Source organism: Marmota flaviventris, chromosome 2 (genome assembly GCF_047511675.1).
Source record: "Marmota flaviventris isolate mMarFla1 chromosome 2, mMarFla1.hap1, whole genome shotgun sequence".
Taxonomy (NCBI): Eukaryota; Metazoa; Chordata; class Mammalia; order Rodentia; family Sciuridae; genus Marmota; species Marmota flaviventris.
The window spans coordinates 148,979,343-149,003,085 of NC_092499.1; the positions used below are offsets into that span (position 1 = coordinate 148,979,343).

A 23,743-nucleotide genomic window follows, 5' to 3' on the forward strand; every position below is an offset into this window, starting at 1 on the left:
CATCCATGTGAATATCCAAGATGGTGTAATAAATATTAAGTAAATATTAACTATTATTTTCTATTTTTATAGTTTAGGAAGTTTTATTTCTTATTTTTCTTGTGGTTTTAGCAAGTGAGCTTCATATAGAAAGATGTAATTATAGGAAAATCTTAACTAATTCATTAAACTTCAGCTAAAACCCTGATGCCTTATTATTATACAATATCCTATAGAAGACATTTCCTTACTGCAAATAAGAAAATGAAAACAAAATAATAAAGTCAGAATACTCATTTAGTAGCCGAATTCTAAATACCTATTTTTAAAAATTAGCTTTCCTTTTACCATGTTAATTAATTTAAGAAAATACAGTCGATTCTTCAAATGAAGTCATTTTGGAGTTATCTTTACATGCAATTTGGGTAATTTAATCAGCATTTGCATTTTTCATTTACTGCTACTTCGTTTCCTGCTACAACTTAGAAATTCAGTGTGCATAAGCTTATACTTTTTCATAGTATAGATGAAGTAATATTAATTTAGTAAAATTAGTATATCAAGTACAAAGGACTTAGGCAATGTCCCTTTGTTGAGCATAGCCAGAGTGTCTGTTTAAGGCAGAGATGAAATGCCAGTATATAAATGTGGCTTTCTGTGGTGAGTTAATGCTAGGGTCTGAAATTGAGAGTTTGTGGCTTTCATTTCATCCACCAGACTGCTTCTTCCCATGTTGCCATGGAGATTGTATTAAAAGCATTGACTTCAGTTTTTTTACCATATTCTTAAATTTTTTTTTTTTTTTTTTTTTTTTTTTTGTAGCTGAAACACAAATACTTGAATCTCCAGTAGCTTCTTGCGGAAAATAAAGTCAATACTCTTGAATATCATAAACTCTATCAAGTCTTGATAATGTTATTTTGAAATTCTCTAATATGTTCAGTTTGAGTGCTTGTCATAAAATAATACATTGTATCAGCCAATATCTAAATTCATGTGGACATCTGGCATTATTTTAAAAGGAAACATATTGAATAATCTTCTAAAATACCAAGTTCCATGGAAGTGTTAGTTTGTCCTAAATTTAATACAGAGTGAAGTAAAAATAAATGATAGTATTTCACATAAACAGTAAATACCCAAGCCTTCAAATTATATAGCAGGGAAGAATGGCCAGCAAACTTATGACCTTTGATCCTACAGACCCAAAATTTTCATTCTGAAAACTTACTGTTTGTTAAAATGGAAAACTTTGACTTAAAATATTATTTGTTGGTATAAAAACATGTATTTGGCTTTTCTCAAGCAGGCGTGGGTCTCATAAGTCCTATATTTCCCCACAAGAAACCAGGCTACCCAAAATCTTTGCATTTTGTTTGCTTGCTAGGGATACCACAATAAAAATACCACAGATTTAAACAACAGAACTTTATTGTCTCACAGTTCTGGAGGCTAGAAGTTGGAAATCAAGATGTTGGCACGATTCGTCCTTCTGGGTCTGTGAGGGGAGGATCTGTTCAGGCCTTGCTCCGTGTCTAGTAGATGGTCGTCTTCTCCCTGTGCCTCTTCACATCATCTTCCCTCTCTGTAAATCTGTCTCTGTGTCCAAGTTTCTGATTTTTATAAGACACCAGTTATATTAAATTGGTCCTACCCTAATGACTTCATCTTGGCTATTACATATACAAGACAGTTTCAAAAAATGTTGCTATATCAGCTCAGACTCCCATAACAAAAGGCTATAGACTGGGTGGCTTAAACCACAGAAATTATTTTCTTACAATTCTGAAGGACGGAAGTCAGAAATCAAAGTGCCAGCATGTATAGGTTCTGGTGACCACTTTCTTCCTGGCTTGAAGATAGCCAACTTGCCATGTCCTTACATGCTGAAAGAGAAGGGGAGAGAGAGAACTAGCCATCTGGTATCTCTTATAAGGACACTAACCTGTCAGAGTCCCATCTTCTTGACTTCATTTAAATCTAATTACCTCCCAAAGGCTCATCTCCAGATACCATCACATTGAAGGTTAGGGCTTTTACATATGAATGTGGGAGGAACACATTTCAACCCATAATAGACACATTCTGAGATATTAGGGGTTAGGACCACACATATGCATTTGGGGGAATTAAAATTCAACCCATAACAGTCTATCTCTGGCCCCATTTCTTTTATTCAGTTAAAAGCAGTAAAGTGCTAAATACTCTGGTCATCAAAATTTGTGGGAGTTTCTCCCTACCAGCAACCAATCAACCTTCCAACATACACCAGCTGGGCTTCCTATAATTTACTTCAAGCCTAAGAAGATCTACTTGAAGATAGTGTTAGATCCCACAGGTGAACAGCTGAGTCCCACAGGACTGTCTTGCTTCAGATGCACATCATAAGTAGTAGATAGTCACCTAATCTTCTGGCCAACTGAGTGTGAAGCAGTGGTCTACTCCCTCCTCAGGGTCAATTAATTTGCTAGAATGGCTTATTTTGCTTAGCATAATATTCTCCAGTTCTATACATTTACCAGCCAATGCCATAACTTCATTCTTCTTTATGGCTGAGTAAAATTCCATTGTGTATGTATACCACATTTTTTTAATCCATTCATCTGTTGAGGGGCACTTAGGTTGGTTCCATAGTTTAACTATTATGAGTTGAGCTGCTATAAACACTGATGTGGCTGCGTCACTGTAATATGCTGATTTTAAGTCCTTTGGGTATAATCTAAGGAGTAGAAAAGCTGGGTCAAATGGTGGTTCCATTCCAAATTTTCTAAGGAATCTCCATACTGCTTTGCAAAGTGTTTTCACCAATTTGCAGTCCCACCAACAATGTATGAGTCTACCTTTTTCCCCATACCCTCACCAGCATTTATTGTTGTTTGTATTATTGATAATTGCCATTCTGACTGGAGTGAGATAAAATCTTAGAGTAGTTTGATTTGCATTTCTCTAATTGCTAGAGATGTTGAACATTTTTTTCTTATGTTTGTTAATCAGTTGTATTTCTTCTTCTGTGCAGTGTCTATTTCCTTAGCCCATTTACTGATTGGATTATTTGGCTTTTTTTTTTTTTTTTTTTTTTTGGTGTTAGGTTTTTTGAGTTCTTTATATATGCTGGAGATTAATACTCTATCTGTGATACATGTGGTAAAGGATTTTCTCCCATTCTTTAGGCTCTCCACGTTATTGATTATTTCCTTTGCTGAGAAGAAGCTTTTTGGTTTGAATCCATCCCATTATTGATTCTTGATTTTACTTCTTGCATTTAAGGAAGTCAGATCCTAGACCTTCTATTAGGTGCAGGGTGTCTGTTCTAGTGTCTAAATCTTTGATCTCCTTTGAATTGAGTTTCTGCAGGGTGAGAGAGAGAGATGTTTAATTTCATTTTGCTACAAAGGGATTTTCAGATTTCTCACCACTATTTTCTGAAGAGGATATCTTTTTTCCAATGAATGTTTTTGGCACCTTTGTCTAGTATGAGATAACTGTATTTATGAGGGTTTGTCTCTGTGTCTTCTATTCTGTACCATTGGTCTATGTGTCTGTTTTGGTGTCAGTACCATGATGTTTTTGTTACTCTGGCTCTGTAGTATAGTTTAAGTTCTGGTATTGTGATGTCTCCTGCTTCACTTTTCTTGCTAAGGATTGCTTTAGCTATTCTGGGTTTCTTATTCTTCTAAATGAATATCATGATTGCTTTCTCTAAGTTTTATGAAGAATGTCATTGGGATTGTAATAGCAATTGCAATAAATCTATATAATGCTTTTGGTAGTATGGCCATTTTGACAATATTAATTATGCCTATCCAGCAGCATGGGAAATCTTTTTATCTTCTAAGGTCTTCTTCAGTTTTTTTCTGTGTTTTGTAGTTTTTTTGTAGTGTTCTGTAGTTTTCATTTTAAAGTCTTTCACCTCTTTTGTTAGGTTGTCTCCCAAGTTGTTTTTTTTTTTTTTTTTTGAGGCTATTGTGAATGGGGCAGTTTTCCTAATTTCTCTTTGAGTAAATTCATCACTGATATATGGGAATATTTTTGATTTATGGGTGTTGATTTTATATCATGCTACTTTACTGAATTCATTTATTAGTTCTAGAAGTTTTCTGGTTGGATTTTTCTTGGATCTTCTAAATATAGAAGCATGTCATCTGCAAGTATTCTAGTTTAGTTCTTCTTTTCCTATTTGAATCCCTTTAATTTCTTTCTTCTGTCTAATTGCTCTGGCTAGAGTTCCAAGGACAGTGTTGAATAGAAGTGATGAAAGAGAGCATCCTTGTCTTGTTCCAGTTTTTAGAGGGAATGCTTTCCATTTTTCTCCATTTAGAATGATGTTGGCCTTGGGTTTAGCATGTATAGCTTTTATAATGTTGAGGTATATTCCTACTATTCCTAGTTTTTCTAGTGTTTTGAACATGAAGGGGTGCTGTATTTTGTCAAATGCTTTTTCTGCATCTATTGAGATGATGAGATGATTCTTGTCTTTAAGTCTGTTGATGTGATGAGTTATATTTACTGATTTCCATATATTGAACCAACTATGCATCCCTGGGATGAACCGCACTTGATAGGTTTTTGTATGCAATTTGCTAGAATTTTATGGAGAATTTTTGTATCTGTGTTCATCAGTGCTAAGAGGAAAGTTCATTGCATTAAGCTCATTCATTAAAAGAATGGAAAGTCAATGAATAAATGACTTAACATTGCATCTCAATGCCCTAGAAAAAGAGGAACAAATGAACACCAAAAACAGTAGGAAAAAGGAAATAATTAAAATCAGAGATGAAATTGAAACAAAAGAAACAATTCAAAAAGTCAACAAAACAAAATGTTGGCTCTTTGAAAGAATAAAACTGATAAACCCCTAGCCACACTAACAAAGAGAAAGAGAGAAAACTCAGCTTACTAAAAATTTGTGATGAAAAAAGAAATACTACTACGGACACTACTGAAATCAAGAAAATAATTAGAAACTATTTGGAAAATTTATACTCCAATAAAATAGAAAACCTTGAAGACATTGACAAATTTCTAGAGACATATGATCTACCCAAATTATCAGGATGGCATACACAATTTAAACAAAGAAGAATTAACACCAATATTCCTCAAACTATTCCATGAAATATAAAAGGAGGAGCTGGGGTTGTGGCTTAGTGGTAGAGCACTTGCCCGGCATGTATGAGGCACTGGGTTTGATCCTCAGCACCATAAAAATAAATAAATAAAATAACAAGTATGTGTCCATCTACAACCAAAATAAAAATTAAAAAAAAAAAAAAAAGAAATATAAAAGGAAGGAACCCTTCCAAAAATCATTCTGTGTGGCTAGTATCACTCTGATACCAAAACCAGAAAAAGACACATTAAGGAAACAAACCCATTAGATTTTAATTCTTGAGAACAATCCTCTTTGGCTTCTTGCTCAGGTCCCTGGCCCACAGGGGTTGTGGTCCTACCAGCTCCATCCTGGTTGAACCTGAAAATTTCCCTGCCCTCTGTTACTGAGGAGGTGGCCTCAACCTCAGACTCATTCTTCCCTTTTCTTCAAGAATAACAAGTATTTTGTAGCTGGACTGTTTAATTGGCCCATTTCAACCTGTGGAATCCAGTCTGAAAGCTGTTCTCCATCTCATCCCATCTCAGTCCCATTCAGTCCAACCTATTAGCATTTCTGCTGAAAGGATTGACTAGATCCCTAGTCACATGTCTACTTTCAGTTGTCCAGTCATGTCCTTGGTACTCTCTCCAAAGCAGACTTTCTTATTTTTTACAATAAGAAAAGATGAGGATTTTCCAAATCTAGTTCTTTTTTCCTTAATAATCCCCTCAGTTTCTCTCTCCCCTCCCACCATTTTCCTATAAGCAATAAAAAGAAACCAGGCCATGCCTTGACTCAGAAATCTCCACATTATCACTTACAAGTTCTGCTTTCCATTGAACTGAACCCAGCTCAGTCGAGTCTTCTGCTGCTTTTTAACAAGGCTCACCTCCTTGTTTCCAGTAGTGTGATCCTCATTTCCATCTGAGACCTCATCAGAAGCACCTTTAATATAATTTCAACACTTTCTGTTCATGACAGGGTGTGTCTTCCCCAAGACCTTAAGAACTTCCTCCACAGCTCCTCTTACCAGCTCTCACCAGATTCTTCTTTATTTCTGTTAATTTACTACAGGCAATATAGGCTTTTTCTATCAAAATTCTTCCAGCTTCTACCCAGTACTCAATTCCAAAATAATTTCACGTGTTTATTATGGTAGCAAAACACTTCCCAGTAGCAAAACTCTCTTAGATTATTCCTCTCTGAAAAAGAGAGTGAGAGAGTGTGATTAATTGATTTTTAAGGAATTAACATGTAATTGTGAGAATTAGTGAGTTCATAACTACAGGGCAGAGTGTCAGGGTGGAAATTCAGGTAAGAGCTGATGTTAGTGTTGAGTCTGAATTCTGCAGGCAGCAGACCAGAAACTTAGGCAGGGTTTCTGTGTTGTCTTTTGAAGGGAAATGCCTTCCACCCTCTCTAGCTTTGCTCTTAAGTCTTTCCACTAACTGGATGAGACCCACCCACCTTATGAAGGGTAATCTCCTTTAAATGTTAAAGTCTAGTCATTTTAAATATTAATCAACTCTAGTCAATCAAATCCTGAGTATATATTTTTACACATGTAGAAAATAATAATTTGAAAAACTGTATATTTAGATTTCTAAAAGTCCTTTGTACAGTTTTATGTAGGTTTGAAAAAAAGAAATGATTAGTATGGCAAAATATTTTTGATGAAAAACGTTTTAAATGGGTTACATGAAAGTTGCATAATATGATCTGATTTTTGTAAATTGTGGGCATGAAAATTATATAGATTTACATGTATATTTATTCACGTTTATATTCATGCACATACACACATATTTAAACAATTGTGTATATGCAGAAAAAATCTTGAAGAACTCACACACCAAAGTAACAGTGGTTTTCTTCAGATGGTGTTGAATTTTTGCAATAAACTGGTATTGATTTAGAAATCAAAAATATTTTTAATTATTAAAACATTTGTAGGCCAGTGGTTTCTTGCAAGAAATACTTTCAAGTTATTTCCAAATAGCTCAGAAGAACTCATCCTCTCATTTATTAATTTATTCAGTCAGCACACATGCTTTGAGCATCCACTGCCATCAGGGCCTGTAGTAGGGGATGGCGCCTTGGGCTCCAGTCAGGCTGCTTTCAAGCTTGGATTCACATTCACATTGTCTAGTTCTTTCAGGAATTCTTGGTCTCCCAGCCAGAGAGATTACATGAGAACACCAGATGTCTGGGTCGTTACTCTGCCACGGGATAAAGACCTGTTTGTTAGAACTGTCTTGGTCTCGTGGTTCCCTTTCATCTTTCAGAACAATGTAACACTTCCTTCTCCTATTTGCTAATGGTTTATTATTTAATGACCTCCTGTATCTATTTCTTTATCATATCTCCTTATCCTGGCTTTGTGCACATTCGTTGTTTTGTTTAATTTCAGTGGCATCCTCTTAAGGTCACTTATGAAATTTCCCACAAGTAAAATATTCTTCAGCAAATTTAAATAAGTTGTTCTTAACTATTTCTTCCTCATCATATCTTTCAAAAACTATTGACCATCTACTATATGCCATGCTCTGTACTTGGTACTGAGAAGTCTGCCATAACTGAACCACTTAATTCTTTTCACATATATATTTCTATCCCAAAGTCTGGTGCAAGGACCAATTGAGAAAGAAGCAAATATGTGACATTTAAGCCTCTGATTCTACACAAAGAATCTTCCCATGAGAAACAGTCACCACTAGCATAACAAGCAGATACAGGATGTTATTAGATAATTCTTAAGTTCATATATACACAGGCTTGGGAGTTCTGATCATCTCAGTCTTACAAATATTATTTTTCTTTTGGCTTGAATTTCTGTATGAGTCAAAGATATCCTTTTTATTTTTAATCAGGAAACACATTTGCAGGAAAAAAAAATCCCACATTTCTTATGATATTCGTGGGCTCCAGTATGTGCCAACAGCATTGTGATTTGTTCTTTTAAGGAATAGTGGTATTTCTCTATTTTAAAACCAAGCTCAAATGCTCTTTCTTCTGCCTTGCCTGTAAATATACTGAGAGATTCTAAAGCCACAAATGTAATGTCTGATATTCTTTGTAGAATTTATCAGTATCCTTTACTTGAGAGCTTATTGTCTTTATAGAATTTATCAGTATCCTTTTCTTTACTTGAGAGCTTATTGCTTAGCCCTAAGTTTTTCCCCTAAAACTTAGATATCTTTAGTGCCTCAATTCTGAATTTTAAAGGACCTAACCAACACAAAGTCATTTTTATGGCAGCAGATTGTTAGTCTAGTTGTAATAATCATTAACACAATAGGTCATTAATACAAGAAGCAGATGCAACCTGTTATTAAATAAGCCTCCAAGAAGCAAGGAAGCACATAGCCTTGGGAGTTCTTTGTAGCACAGACGTGACACCTCCGGGTTACTCCAGCACCCTTTCGAGCATCATGAACTAATGATGACCCAGTGGGCATTACACTTCAGTGATTATAAATCCCATACCTTTATGGACTTGTTTTTTTTTTTTTTTTTTTTTTTGCTTAGAAGCTCTAATTTTAAAAACTCAATAGTTGTAGTATTAAATGTATGCCTTCTATAAATCATTTGTATGATGATCTTTAAAAAACACAGAGTTTTGTCAGCTAATCCCCAAAGTACATTAGACATTTAAGAGCACTTTGTGTCTGAAGTTCAGTTTTGATTTATACAAATATGTACATCCTGATGTTGCATTAAATTTACCGGAACAAGGGTTCCAACCAACTTTAATTTTCAAAAATTAGAAGTAATGCAAAGTATCTGATAACTGAAACTTTACATAATTTCTGGAGTTTTAAAAAATCACAAGAGTGGTGCTTGCCTTTTCACTTTTTTTTGTCATTTGAAAACCAGTTTTTAATTTTGATCAAGTTAGATTTATCCATTTTAATTTCATAATTAATGATTTTTGTGTCCTAAGAAACTTTTACCTACTCCAGGGTCATGAGGCTGTTCATGGTCTCTTTCGTTTAGTTGATCAACATCTGTCTCTCAGCCAATACCAATGTGTCTCAATTATTGTAGCTGTATAATAGGACTTAATATCAGGCTAAGTGAACTTCCAATTTATTCTTCCCTTTCAAGGTTGTTTCAGCTATTCTAGGGCCTGTACTTTTTCATTAAGTTTTGGAGTAAGTCTCCAAAAACCTTGTTGGGACTTTGATAAGAATCGAATTGAGCTTTCAGATCAATTTGGAAAGAATATCTTTACTATGTTGAGTCTTCTAATACATGAGTATATCTCTCCACTTATTAAGGTCTTTTTTTTAAATCAGCATCTTGTAACCATCAGCATGTTTTCTTCATACCCAGATATTTCACTTTTTTGTGTGGTAATAAATAATATATTTTTAAAATTTCCATGTGTTCATTATTAGTGTATAGAAATGCGATTGGCTTTTGTATTTTTATCTTATATGCTATAACTTGCTTTATTAGTTTTAGAAGTATTTTCTATAGATTACTTGGGATTTTCTGCATAAACAATTATGTCATGCCATCTGCAAACAAATAGTTTCACTTCTTCACTCTGATCTGTGTGTCTTTTATTTCTTTTTCTTGTCTTATAACAGCCATTAGAAATTTTAATTCTATGCTGACTAAGGATGTGAGAGTGGACATTCTTGACTTTTCCCCAGTCTTGGAAAACATTGAGTCCATCACTGTTGTATAATATTAACACTAGGATTTTGTGGTTGTATGTTCTCTTTATCAAATTGAGGAAGATCTCCTCTCTTTGTAGTTCGCTGAGAGTTTTTATTATGAATTAATGTACCATTTTGTCAAAAGCTTATTTCGAGTCCATTAACATAATCATATAATTTTTTCTTTAATCTATTGATATTGTTTTTATTTGTTTTTTGTTTTTTTTTTCCATACAAGCATCAAATCTTCCAATATTTATTCAATCATAATTATGAAGTAGATATTTTAGTCATCTTCCAAAAATATATAAGTAGGAACATTTTATCTTAATGCTTCATTTTACAAAGAAAATACAAACATAATGAGCCAAGAACATAGTGTCACCAGCTAACCATTATGAAACAGCTTCTCTCTATATAATGCTTAGTATGCACCTGCTTACTATCTGAAATCCTTATTTCTGCAATTTAATATTTTTTATTTTTTTATTTATTTTTTTAGAGACATAATCGTTGGATTTATTCATTCTACTGGACAGAAATTATTTGCATTTCTATTGGATATAAACGTACAAACTAAACTCTGTCCCTGTAGAGTTGTAAAATAGCTGAATAAATAGAAAATCAAACCCTGCACTGCATTGAAAGAACATCTAATCATCTCTTCTGCCTGCTTCCAGAGTTTGGGATAATGTATTTGACAGTCTTGATGCTTTCATAGCATTCTTGGACTTATTTAGAATAGAACATTTTCATGTATCAGTCTTGTACATACAAAAAGAAACATAGTAAATTAATTATAGAAGTCTATGGATTCACATTCAAAGTAAATTCTTATCACTTATTTTCCAACTCACCATCATCAAAGTTAATATTTTTCTATGCATTATTGTTCCTCATTTCATCAAGAGTGTCGGCATGCAGCATTTCTTCAGAGCATTCCTCTTTTTTCTCTGGAATTTTCTTCTAAGAAGCAAACATCTACCCATATTTTTTTTAAATGTTTTTGTAGTTGTAGATGGGAAAATGCCTTTATTTTGTTTATTTTTAGGTGGTGCCAAGGATCAAACCCAGTGCCTCATGCATACTAAACAAGCGCTCTATCACTGAGCCTCAGCCCCAGCCCCAGGCCCAGCCCCAGCCCCTATTCCATAATTTTTTTTTAAATTTTTTATTGTTGGTTGTTCAAAACATTACATAGTTCTTGACATATCATATTTCACATTTTGATTCAAGTGGGTTATGAACTCCCATTTTTACCCCATATACAGATTGCAGAATCACATCAGTTACACATCCATTGATTTACATATTGCCATACTAGTGTCTGTTGTGTTCTGCTGCCTTTCCTATCCTCTACTATCCCCCCTCCCCTCCCCTCTTCTCTCCTCTCTCTACCCCCTCTACTGTCATTCATTTCTCCCCCTTGTATTATTTTACCCTTTCCCCTCACTTCCTCTTGTATGTACTTTTGTATAACCCTGAGGGTCTCCTTCCATTTCCATGCAATTTCCCTTCTCTCTCCCTTTCCCTCCCACCTCTCATCCCTGTTTAATGTTAATCATCTTCTTCTGCTCTTCGTCCCTACCCTGTTCTTAGTTACTCTCCTTATATCAAAGAAGACATTTGGCATTTGTTTTTTAGGGATTGGCTAGCTTCACTTAGCATAATCTGCTCTAATGCCATCCATTTCCCTGGAAATTCTATGATTTTGTCATTTTTTAATGCAGAGTAATACTCCATTGTGTATAAATGCCACATTTTTTTTATCCATTCGTCTATTGAAGGGCATCTAGGTTGGTTCCACAGTCTTGCTATTGTGAATTGAGCTGCTATGAACATCGATGTAGCAGTGTCCCTGTAGCATGCTCTTTTTAGATCTTTAGGGAATAGACCGAGAAGGGGAATAGCTGGGTCAAATGGTGGCTCCATTCCCAGCTTTCCAAGAAATCTCCATACTGCTTTCCAGATTGGCTGCACCAATTTGCAGTCCCACCAGCAATGTACAAGTATACCCTTTTCCCCACATCCTCGCCAGCACTTGTTGTTGTTTGACTTCCTAATGGCTGCCAATCTTACTGGCGTGAGATGGTATCTTAGGGTGGTTTTGGTTTGCATTTCTCTGACTGCTAGAGATGGTGAGCATTTTTTCATGTACTTGTTCATTGACTGTATGTCCTCTTCTGAGAAGTGTCTGTTCAGGTCCTTGGCCCATTTGTTGATTGGGTTGTTTGTTATCTTATTGTCTAATTTTTTGAGTTCTTTGTATACTCTGGATATTAGGGCTCTATCTGAAGTGTGAGGAGTAAAGATTTGTTCCCAGGATGTAGGCTCTCTATTTACCTCTCTTATTGTTTCTTTTGCTGAGAAAAAACTTTTTAGTTTGAGTAAGTCCCATTTGTTGATTTTTGTTATTAACTTTTGTGCTATGGGTGTCCTATTGAGGAATTTGGAGCCCGACCCCACAGTATGTAGATCGTAGCCAACTTTTTCTTCTATCAGATGGCGTGTCTCTGATTTGATATCAAGCTCCTTGATCCATTTTGAATTAACTTTTGTGCATGGCGAGAGAAAGGGATTCAGTTTCATTTTGTTGCATATGGATTTCCAGTTTTCCCAACACCATTTGTTGAAGATGCTATCCTTCCTCCATTGCATGCTTTTAGCCCCTTTATCAAATATAAGATAGTTGTAGTTTTGTGGATTGGTTTCTGTGTCCTCTATTCTGTACTATTGGTCCACCCGCCTGTTTTGGTACCAGTACCATGCTGTTTTTGTTACTATTGCTCTGTAGTATAGTTTGAAGTCTGGTATCGCTATACCGCCTGATTCACACTTCCTGCTTAGCATTGTTTTTGCTATTCTGGGTCTTTTATTTTTCCATATGAATTTCATGATTGCTTTCTCTATTTCTACAAGAAATGCCGTTGGGATTTTGATTGGCATTGCATTAAACCTATAGAGAACTTTTGGTAATATCGCCATTTTGATGATGTTAGTTCTGCCTATCCATGAACAGGGTATATTTTTCCATCTTCTAAGATCTTCTTCTATTTCTCTCTTTAGGGTTCTGTAGTTTTCATTGTATAAGTCTTTCACCTCTTTTGTTAGGTTGATTCCCAAGTATTTTATTTTTTTTTGAGGATATTGTGAATGGAGTGGTTGTCCTCATTTCCATTTCAGAGGATTTGTCACTGATATACAGGAATGCCTTTGACTTATGCATGTTGATTTTATAGCCTGCCACTTTGCTGAATTCATTTATTATCTCTAATAGTTTCTTTGTAGACCCTTTTGGGTCTGCTAGGTATAGAATCATGTCACCTGCAAACAGTGATAATTTAAGTTCTTCTTTTCCTATTTTTATGCCTTTAATTTCTTTCGTCTGTCTAATTGCTCTGGCCAGTGTTTCGAGAACTATGTTGAACAGAAGCGGTGAGAGAGGGCATCCCTGTCTTGTTCCAGATTTTAGAGGGAATGCCTTCAGTTTTTCTCCATTCAGAATGATGCTAGCCTGAGGCTTAGCATAGATTGCTTTTACAATATTGAGGTATGTTCCTGTTATCCCTAGTTTTTCTAGAGTTTTGAACATAAAGGGATGCTGTACTTTGTCGAATGCTTTTTCCGCATCTATCGAGATGATCATATGGTTCTTATTTTTAAGTCTATTGATGTGGTGAATAACATTTATTGATTTCCGTATGTTGAACCAGCCTTGCATCCCAGGGATGAATCCTACTTGATCATGGTGCACAATTTTTTTGATATGGTTTTGTATCCGATTCGCCAGAATTTTATTGAGGATTTTTGCATCTAGGTTCATTAGAGATATTGGTCTGTAGTTTTCTTTCTTTGAAGTGTCTTTATCTGGTTTAGGTATCAGGGTGATGTTGGCCTCGTAGAATGAATTTGGAAGTTCTCCCTCTTTTTCTATTTCCTGAAATAGCTTGAAAAGTATTGGTATTAGTTCCTCTTTAAAGGTTTTGTGAAACTCTGCTGTATACCCATCCGGTCCTGGTCTTTTCTTAGTTGGTAGTCTTTTGATGGTTTCTTCTATTTCCTCAATTGATATTGGTCTGTTTAGGTTGTCTATATCCTCCTGACTCAATCTGGGCAGATCATATGACTTAAGAAATTTATCGATGCCTTCACTATCTTCTAATTTATTGGAGTATAAGGATTCAAAATAATTTTTGATTATCTTCTGTATTTCTGAAGTGTCTGTTGTGATATTGCCTTTTTCATCCCGTATGCTAGTAATTTGAGTTCTCTCTTCTCTTCGCTAGCATGGCTAAGGGTCTGTCAATTTTGTTTATTTTTTCAAAGAACCAACTTTTAGTTTTGTCAATTTTTTCAATTGTTTCTTTTGTTTCGATTTCATTGATTTCAGCTCTGATTTTAATTATTTCTTGCCTTCTACTTCTTTTGCTGTTGTTTTGCTCTTCTTTTTCTAGGATTTTGAGATGAAGTATGAGATCATTTATTTGTTGGTTTTTTCTTTTTTTAAGGAATGAACTCCAAGCAATGAATTTTCCTCTTAGAACTGCTTTCAGTGTGTCCCATAGATTCCTATATGTTGTGTCTGTGTTTTCATTTATCTCTAAGAATTTTTTAATTTCCTCCTTGATGTCTTCTATAACCCATTGATCATTCAGTAACCTATTGTTCATTCTCCAAGTGATGTATGCTTTTTTCCTTCCTTCTTTTATCGTTGATTTTCAGTTTCATTCCATTATGATCAGATAAGATGCATGGTATTATCTCTACTCCTTTATATTGTCTAAGAGTTGCCCTGTGACATAATATATGATCTATTTTTGAGAAGGATCCATGTGCTGCTGAGAAAAAAGTGTAACTGCTTGATGTTGGGTGGTATATTCTATATATGTCAATTAAGTCTAGGTTATTAATTGTGTTATTGAGTTCTATAGTTTCCTTATTCAACTTTTGTTTGGAAGATCTGTCCAGTGGCGAGAGAGGTGTGTTGAAGTCTCCCATGATTATTGTATGGTGGTCTATTAGACTCTTGAACTTGAGAAGAGTTTGTTTGATGAACACAGCTGCACCATTGTTTGGGGCATATATATTTATGATTGTTATGTCTTGTTGGTGTATGGTTCCCTTAAGCAGTATGTAGTGTCCCTCTTTATCCCTTTTGATTAACTTTGGCTTGAAATCTATTTTATTTGATATGAGTATGGACACTCCTGCTTGTTTCCGAAGTCCATATGAGTGATATGATTTTTCCCAACCTTTCACCTTCAGCCTATGTATGTCTTTTCCTATCAAATGCATCTCCTGTAGGCAGCATATTGTTGGGTCTTGTTTTGTGATCCATTCTACTAGCCTGTGTCTCTTAATTGGTGAGTTTAAGCCATTAACATTTAGGGTTGTTATTGAGATATGGGTTGTTCTTCCAGCCATATTTGTTTATTTCTGTTACTAAACATGGTTTGTTTTCCTCTTTGATTATTCCCCCCACCCTTTACTGTCCTACCTCCCACTGTTGGTTTTCATTGTTATTTTCCATTTCCTCTTCCTGTAATGTTTTGCCGAGGATGTTTTAAAGAGATGGTTTTCTAGCTGCAAATCCTTTAAACTTTTGTTTATCGTGGAAGGTTTTAATTTCTTCTTCCATCCTGAAGCTTAATTTCGCTGGACACACAATTCTTGGTTGGAACCCATTTTCTTTCAGTGTTTGAAATATGTTTTTCCAGGATTTTCTAGCTTTCAGAGTCTGTGTTGAAAGATCAGCTGTTATCCTGATTGGCTTACCCCTAAATGTAATCTGCTTCCTTTCTCTTGTAGCTTTTAAAATTCTCTCCTTATTCTGTATGTTGGGCATCTTCATTATAATGTGTCTAGGTGTGGATCTCATGATTTTGCACATTCGGCGTCCTGTAGGCTTCTAGGATTTGGGATTCTGTCTCATTCTTCAAGTCTGGGAAGTTTTCTCATATTATTTCATTGAATAGATTGCTCATTCCTTTGGTTTGGAGTTCTGTACCTTCCTGTATCCCAGTGACTCTTAAGTTTGGTCTCTTAATGTTATCCCATATTTCTTGGATGTTCTGCTCATGGTTTCTTAACAGTCTTGCTGAGCTGTCTATGTTCTTTTCAAGTTTAAATACTTTGTCTTCATTGTCTGATGTTCTATCTTCTAAGTGTTCTACTCTGCTGGTAGTATTCTCAATTGAGTTTTTAAGTTGGTTTATTGCTTCCTGCATTTCTAGGATTTCTGTTTGTTTGTTTTTTATAACCTCTATCTCCCTGTATAGTTGATCCTTTGCTTCCTGGATTTGTTTGTGTAATTCATTGTCGAAGTGATCTTTCATTGTCTGATTTTGCTGTCTAATGTCTTCCTTGGTACTCCAGATCATCTGAAGCATGTATATCCTGAATTCTTTATCTGACATTCCATCTGCTGCAGCTGTTACCTCTTCTAAAGTTGAGTTGACGTGCATTGCTTGTGGTCCTTTCTTTCCTTGTCTTTTCATACTGCTTGCGTTTCTTTCTGCTTGGTGAAACTGTTGTGTTTTTGAAATGTTTTTTTCTCCTATATATTTATATTGCTCTTGTATAGTTGAAAAGTCTCCCTTGCAGGGTCGGGCGGCGGTCTGCCCACCTTGCAGGCACAGGCGGCGGCTCTGCTCTCTCCTTACTCCAATTGGGGTGTCGTGACTACCACGCCGGCAGGTCACTGGGCCTGTTCCGGGCGCGGGCGGCGGCTCTGTTCTGCCCCTACTCCAATTGGGGTGATGAGTGTACCACGCTGGCAGGCCACCAGGCCTGATCCACTGGTCGGTTGCAGGTCTGCCTACCCTGCAGGCGCGGGCGGTGGCTCTGCTCTGCCCCTACTCCAAATGGGGTGACGTGTCTGTCGCACCGGCAGGCCACTGGGCCTGTCCCGCTGGTCGGTCGCAGGTCTGCCCACCTTTCGGGCACGGGTGGCGGCTCTGCTCTGCCCCTACTCCAGTTGGGGTGTTGTGACTACCACGCCGGCAGGTCGCTGGGCCTGTTCCTGGCACGGGCAGTGACTCTGCTCTGCCCCTACTCCAATTGGGGTGACTGTGTACCACGCCGGCAGGCTCCTGGGCCTGATCTGCCGGTCTGTCGCAGGTCTGCCTACCTTGCAGGCGCGGGTGGCGGCTCTTCCCTGCCCCTCCTACCACGCCTGCGTATTGCTGGGCCTGATCTGCAGGTTGGTCGCAGGTCTGCTCATCCTGCGGGCACGGGTGGCAGTTCCGCTCCGCCCTCACTCCAATTGGGGTCACGTGACCACCACACCGGCGGGGCCTGATCCGGGCGCGGGCGAAGGCTCTGCTCTGCCCCTACTCCAGTTGGGGTGACGTGTGTACCACACTGGCAGGCCGCTGGGCCTGACCCGCCAGTCTGTCGCAGGTCTGCTTACCTTGCAGGCGCGGGCGGCGGCTCTGCCCTGCCCCTCCTACCATGCCCGTGTACCACTGAGTCGCAGGTCTGCCCACCTTGCGGGCGCGGGTGGCAGCTCCGCTCCGCCCCCTCTCCAGTTGGGGTCACGCGATCACCACGCCGGCGAGCCACTGGGCCTGCTCCGGGCGCGGGCGGCGGCCCAGCTCCTCCCCTCTGGCTCCACGACAAATTGAGAGAGACTCGGGTGTCTGTGCCTCACCCTCCCTACCAGGAGACCAACTGTTTCTGTCGCCGCTGGTATTGATGAAGTTCTCTCCTCCGCCGCTTTCTGATGACATCAGATCTCTGCCATGTTGGTATCCTATGCGAATGGCAGCATTTCGTTCTCTTTGCCGGGTAACCAAAGCCACGGGTGAGTCCTGACCGGCCCTCAGCAGGACCCGGACCGAGAAGCAGTTTCCGCGGGCTCCTTAGCCCTGGGCCAGAGTAGTTCCGGGAGCCAGAACTCGGCCACTCCGTGCTCGGTGTATGCTCTGATAAGAGCAGGCTCCAAGAAGTAGTTTCCGCGGGCTCCTTAGCCCTGGGCCAGAGCAGTTCCAGGAGCCAGAACTCAGCCGCTCCGTGCTCGGTGTATGCTCTGATAAGAGCAGGCTCCAAGAAGCAGTTTCCGCGGGCTCCTTAGCCGTGGGCCAGGGCAGTTCCGGGAGCCGGAACTCGGCCGCTCCGTGCTCGGTGTATGCTCTGATAAGAGCAGGCTCCAAGAAGCACTCAGGCACTGAGCCTGAGTAATCTGTCTGCAAGCCGCAGGCGAATGGCAGCCTGAAATTACCTGTTCTATGTCTGAATGAGCTGTGGTCAGTCGAAAACAGGGATGGTGACGTCAGCTCTCCAAGATGGTGGCTGCTGGCCTCCTCTGTGGTCTGACCGGTGTGGAGAACCGAAATGGACCGCTTCCTTCCCCCGTCTCGAACCCAGAATTCAGCACTGAGTACGGTGCTTGCACGGCTGGCAGAAACTGCAGCGCTGTATCCCTGCGTTGCTATCTCTTCGTTTCCCAGCGCGCGCTGCAGACTCTAGCCACGGGGCGATTTGCTGAATAAGCAGTGTTACCCTCCGTGCGACAAATCTCTCGCGTTTGAGTCCCCGCAGCCGATCTTCGTGCGATGGAAATCCTTCCTCCAGGTTCCAGAGCACCCCACTATTGCTGGAAATTCCTAACAAGACAGCCTTTAGCAGTCCTGACTCGTCATTCTCCCACACAGTGACGCGGCACACGGGGGCAATGCACTCCCCTCGCTGCCATCTTCCCATTCCGATATTGTTAATATTAAAATTATTGGGGCTGGGGTTGTGGCTCAGTGGTAGAGTGCTCACCTAGCATGCACCAGGCACTGGGTTCAATCCTCAGCACCATATAAATGTAAAATAAAGATATTGTGTCTACCTAAAACTAAAAAATAAATATTAAAATTATTAAACCTGCTTTACACACCTGAAATGACTCCCACTTGATCATGATGTATAATTTATTCTATACTTTTCTATATTTAATTTATCAATACTTTGTTGAGTTTTTTGGTTTTTTTTTTTTTTTATTTCTTTTTGGAGGGAGGATAGTACTGGATCAAACCCAGAGCTTGAGCATGCTAGTCAAACGTTCGACTGCCAAAAATTCACAGTGAAGATTTTTTAATCTGTGTTCATAAGAGGTATTTGTCTACACATTTCTGATTTTCTATCGTCCTCTGGTTTTGGAGTTAGAATAATACTGGCCTCATAAAATTAGTTAGGAAGTGTACCTCTTCCATTTGTCAGAAGGAGATTGTTGTAAAATTTCCTATTCCCCTTTAAATGTTAAGAGTCTGTAGTGATACCATCTGGGAATGTAAATTGCCTTTTTTTAATTACAAATTTAAATTAATGGTTATAGGACTGTTTAGGTTGTTTCATCTCAGTTGGGTTTTGGTGGTTTGTGTTGTTTAAGGAGTTGATCTGTTTCTTCTAAGATGAAAACTTTTTTTGTTCACAGTATTCCCTTATATCATTAGAATAGCTTGCAGGATCTATAGGGTTATTACCTGTTTGATGTTTAATAGTAATTTGTCTTCTTTGTATCTTTGTAAGTCTTTGAGGGCATCAGTTTTATTGACCTTAACCCTAAAGATGTTTTTAATTTTGTTGATTTCTACTCTTTTTCTATCCTGTCATAAACGTTTTCATTTCCTACCAGTTTATGTCTCAGTAGCTTCTGTCCAGGTAAGCAGATCTTAGCTGTGACTTCTGTATTCACTGTCTCTAGATTTTGAGGTGGCACTTTATTGTACAATTTCAGTTCTCCAAAGGGATTAAGAAAAATTGTTGATTTTCGATTCCTTCAACATATACTTCTTGTGAAAAACAGAACGCTGGCTCTTTACGTGTCCAAGATGAAACCAGACATCTCATTTATAGATCAGTTCTTTCAATTTGTTGAAGTTTATTTAATAGACCTATATATAGTAAATCTTCATGATTATTTCATAGGCATTTGAAAAAAATTGTATGTTTTACAAATGCTATTGAGTGGAGTATTCTGAATATGTCAATTATATCCTTTAGTTTATTGTATTACTCAGTTCTTCTATACCTATACTGATTTTTTTATATAGTAGTTCTATCAGTTCTAATTGTAGGTTTATGTATTTTTCCTTTTGGCTCTATTTTTAACAGCTTTCTTGAAATTATTCAGATATTCTACAGTTTTACCAATTTAAAGTATACAGTTCAGTATATATATAGTATATCCACAAGTATATGCAACCATCACCGCAGTCAATTTTAGAACATTCTATCATTCCTAAAAGAAAACCTGGTACTTTTAGCTGTTAGTCCTCTGTCCTCCCCCATGACATATCCAGCTCTGAACAACTTTTTCTCCACTTTCTGTCATTATAGATTTCCCTATCCCAGTCTTTTGACTTAGGGGAACATACTTTTTCTGGAGATTTTTTGTTTGTCCCTGTGGGTGGTTCTGAATTGGAGGCTTGTGCTAAGACACATGAGATAATTAGGTAATAATATCTAAGACCTGACAACCCAGAGAACTTACCCTTGCTGTGTTGTTGCTCAAGTCCCAAGGTCCTTAGGTTATCTGCCTTCATTCTACATTTCAGAGTCATCCTAAACTTGTTTGTTGTGCTATAACTAGGATGTTTAAGTTATAACATGGAAGACTGGAGGAAATGGTGATATTCTATCTTGACAGAATCAAGTCTCCACTGAAATAGATATTGCCAGCATAGCCCAAAGGGACCCACCAAAAATGTCTGTCTGTCTTTATAATGGACAGTTCTGGATACACTCTTCTTTCCCATTTAATACCTCACTATGTATCAGGTTTCAAACATTTGCAGGTTTATTTCTGACCTCTAGTAGGCGTGTCTTAAAACTTCATGGGTGCTTGCTCCTTCCATTTGGTATTCCCCTCACCAGTACATATCTTAATGCTTTAGTGACCTTTTTGGAGATTTTTCAGGTGACTGAGGAGGATACACTAAATTGGGTCCAACCCAATGTTCCCATAGCCTCAGCCATGTTCCTTATTGCATCATAAAATGAGTATCCTTTCAGGCCACCATATCATAAGTCTATGCTCTCCTGTCTCTAAAGTCTTCAGGAAAAAATCCAGCATCTGATCTCATTGACTATAGCCCTCTACCGAGTCAAGGCTATTGTTATTCATTCCCAGGTGCTTGAGTAACACATTAAATCCTGAGGCCTAGGTGAAATACCCTTATTTGGCCTGATCCAACCTTCTATTTATTCTCATTGGCTAATGTACTTAGAATCTGTTTCCACATTTGCTTTCCAGGTTCCTTCTAATACATTGTGACAAGATCCTGTGACTTCTTCATTGTATACATTATCTCCTCCAGGAATAGACCTTACAAGATCTCTGGGTCATGCTGGGATTTTACTCTCTTGATGGCCCTAGAGGCAATGAGTATTGGTGATGGTGGTTCCTGAAAAGAATAGGTTCTTCATTTTTAGGTAGCCACCCTGCATGTAGCCATTGAAATATTTTTATGCAAAGGCATACTGGTTTTCTTACAAGGTAGAAAACGCTGCTTCTGATATGAAAAGATGTTCAAAGATGTTAGAGGCTCAAGTTCCTTAGGTTGGTGTCTGTCCAAAGGCTTCTCCCTCAAGTCTCGAGTTCCCACTACCTCCCAACCAGCACCTTTATCTTAGCATAGAGATTTAGCATAAGCATCCCATTACCTGGCTGATGATTCTGCAGCCTCTACTTTTCAGGCCTCAGCCTTGTTCCTCATTGCATCATAAAATGAGCATCCTTTCAGGCCACCATAGAAACTTTCTGATTTTCTACCTATTCCTTGAGTTGAGATTTCAAGGCATGAAGCCTGCCCCTCCCCTCCCTGTCTCTCTCTCCCTGTCTCCCTCCCCCCACCCCCAATCTTGTCAACACGGTCAGAAGCCATGTCACCCAAAAAAACTGATTCACCATGATGGCCATAGTCATCAGGTTCCCCAGCCACTTGCTCTCCTGTGCCTTATTGTCCATTGCCATTCTATTTGATGCTTTGAGTAACTGCGATGCCACAGAATGCTCTATCAATTAGTAGGGTAGAGTCTGTAGAGATCACCTTCCTAGGCTACACAAATAGGCAGAGACTGGATTAAGGGGTGAGGAATAGAAAACACTTAGCACAGTAGCCTCTTTTCCCCTCACCAGAGGATGGCACTTCTGGTGGGAACACAGGCACCTAACACCTGGAGCTGTCCAGAGGGTGTCAGAGGCCTCCAGGCAGAAGTCTCCAAACAGGAGTTTGAGAAGGGATTCCTGTGGTATGTGGGAATACCTTGAACTGTGATAACAGGTTCTGAAATTATTTCCATGAACAATCTATGGAAATACCTTTGTTAAAATTATGTTAAGCTCTGCAGTATGTATGTATTCTAGCTGAATGGGTTCCTGTTGCATGATTTTAATAATGTACACCAAAATCTGTGATTGCACTGTTAGTTCTACTAAGCACAGTTCAGAACAGGATATGGAAAAAGGCTAATTATTCCCCAGCAGTGAGGTTAGGGATAGTATGTCATCAGAACACCACTAATAAAGCGAGCACACACATGCACACACATGCCTTACCTGATGACAGCTCAGTTTTAAAAGGAAATTTATATTTCTGTAATGCAGTCTGTTGACCATGCCCAATCATTTATTTGTAACAAAGAAAGACTGTCTCCAGTGGAAAGAATCCAGAGACTTTAATCTTGAACTAACAGTGTTCTCTCTCCTTTCTCCCCTTCCAGGAGGACAACTGTTAGTTTTGTGGCTTACTGCTGCTCCACCCAGTGTCTGCAGACTTTTGACCTGCTGAGTTGATAAACACTCAAGAGCCTCAGGAGCACTGCCAGCTTGACACCAAGGCCGCCTCTGAGTCGCACACTGTGTGCGGCAGGGCTTGGATAGTCCAGCCAGGGCAGAACAGGCCCTTCCATCCTGTCCTGTCTCATGCGGGGGCATGCAGAACTCTCTGGAAATGTCATATTGAGCTGCACAGCTAAAACGCCTTCACCCTTCCCCCAAGTTGGAATATATCCTCCCCCAAATTAAGGACATCCTGTCTTCTGTGTTTTTTCTTTTTTATGTGAGTGTGTCTCATACGTAAACTATTTAGTTTGATGAACCTCCACACGTCTAATTTAAAGTGAGTTCCCTGAAGAACTATAATTTGATAATACAGGCAAATTAACTTCTGAACAGCTTACCTTCAGTGATACTTCTCCTGCTCTCTTTCTTTCCCCCAGAGGATTATTTCCCCATGCGATTATTCTCCATGGTTTCTCCAGTGGAAACTTGTCAGTTTTTAGCATTTCAGCACACTCCATGGCCTAATAGTCTCGCATAGCAGGGTGGGGTGCCTGAGTTGGCGGCAAAGTTAGACTCCTGTGGAGGCGCAGCAAGATCCCAGAGCACACACCCTCTGGAAAGTTACAACCTTATTTGTAAGTTTTGCAATGTATTAAGAGACCATCAAGAGGGATTTAAAAACGAAAATGAAATACACTCTGATTTGAAAGACTATATACAAAAAAATAATTTAAAAATTTTTTTAATTTCCTAATGAGATTTTTTTTTTAATAAATGAGAAGCTCAAGAAATATTTGAGGCTTTAAAAGATCTTATCCTTTCTAGATTTAAGCATTTTTCTGCATAATAAGAAAAGGGGAGAAAACACACACCAAAATAAGACCTCCCTGTTCCCATTAGGTGGGTTTATGATTAAATTCATACTGATTTTGAGCTATCATTGTTACATGTGAAAAAATGGCTTCAGCTACTTCTGCTACTAGTTGTTAGCAGGGCCATCCAAAGTACAGCTTGAGCGCATTATTTACCTAGTGCATGAGCTTGTGTTCATTTTGACTCTGGATTTCTTATATATGTAACATTGTTGTCCAGATATCACTGAGAAAATACAGGTGAAGTCCAAGCAGCCTTGGGCTTTGGTTTTAAAAAAAAAAACCTCCATAAACAGCCTGTGAGCCTACCCCTGCCAGAGAGACAAACTCTTCATGGAAGAGTCACGTATTTGCCCTTCCT

General features: G+C 38.4%; 1 protein-coding gene and 1 long non-coding RNA gene across 5 annotated transcripts in view; one reads left to right on the forward strand and one right to left on the reverse strand.

The window, feature by feature from the left end:
- Lrrc28 (leucine rich repeat containing 28) overlaps nt 1-22,758 on the forward strand; it is a 141,838-nt gene extending 119,080 nt beyond the window's left edge. For all 4 annotated transcript variants that reach the window (XM_027921398.3, XM_027921389.3, XM_027921407.3 and 1 more), the window contains one exon: nt 22,450-22,758. Coding sequence is in view for 3 of the 4 variants with exons in the window: in XM_027921389.3 (XP_027777190.1) it covers nt 22,450-22,522 (73 nt within the window). In the remaining variant the exon portion in view is untranslated. The remainder of the gene's footprint in view (nt 1-22,449) is intronic.
- LOC139704746 (uncharacterized) lies at nt 1,393-23,071 on the reverse strand. The gene is made up of 2 exons (XR_011706723.1): nt 22,909-23,071; nt 1,393-1,865 (listed from the first exon to the last, which is right to left on the reverse strand). It is a non-coding gene; the product is annotated as an uncharacterized lncRNA (long non-coding RNA).
- Nucleotides 23,072-23,743: the final 672 nt, after the last annotated feature.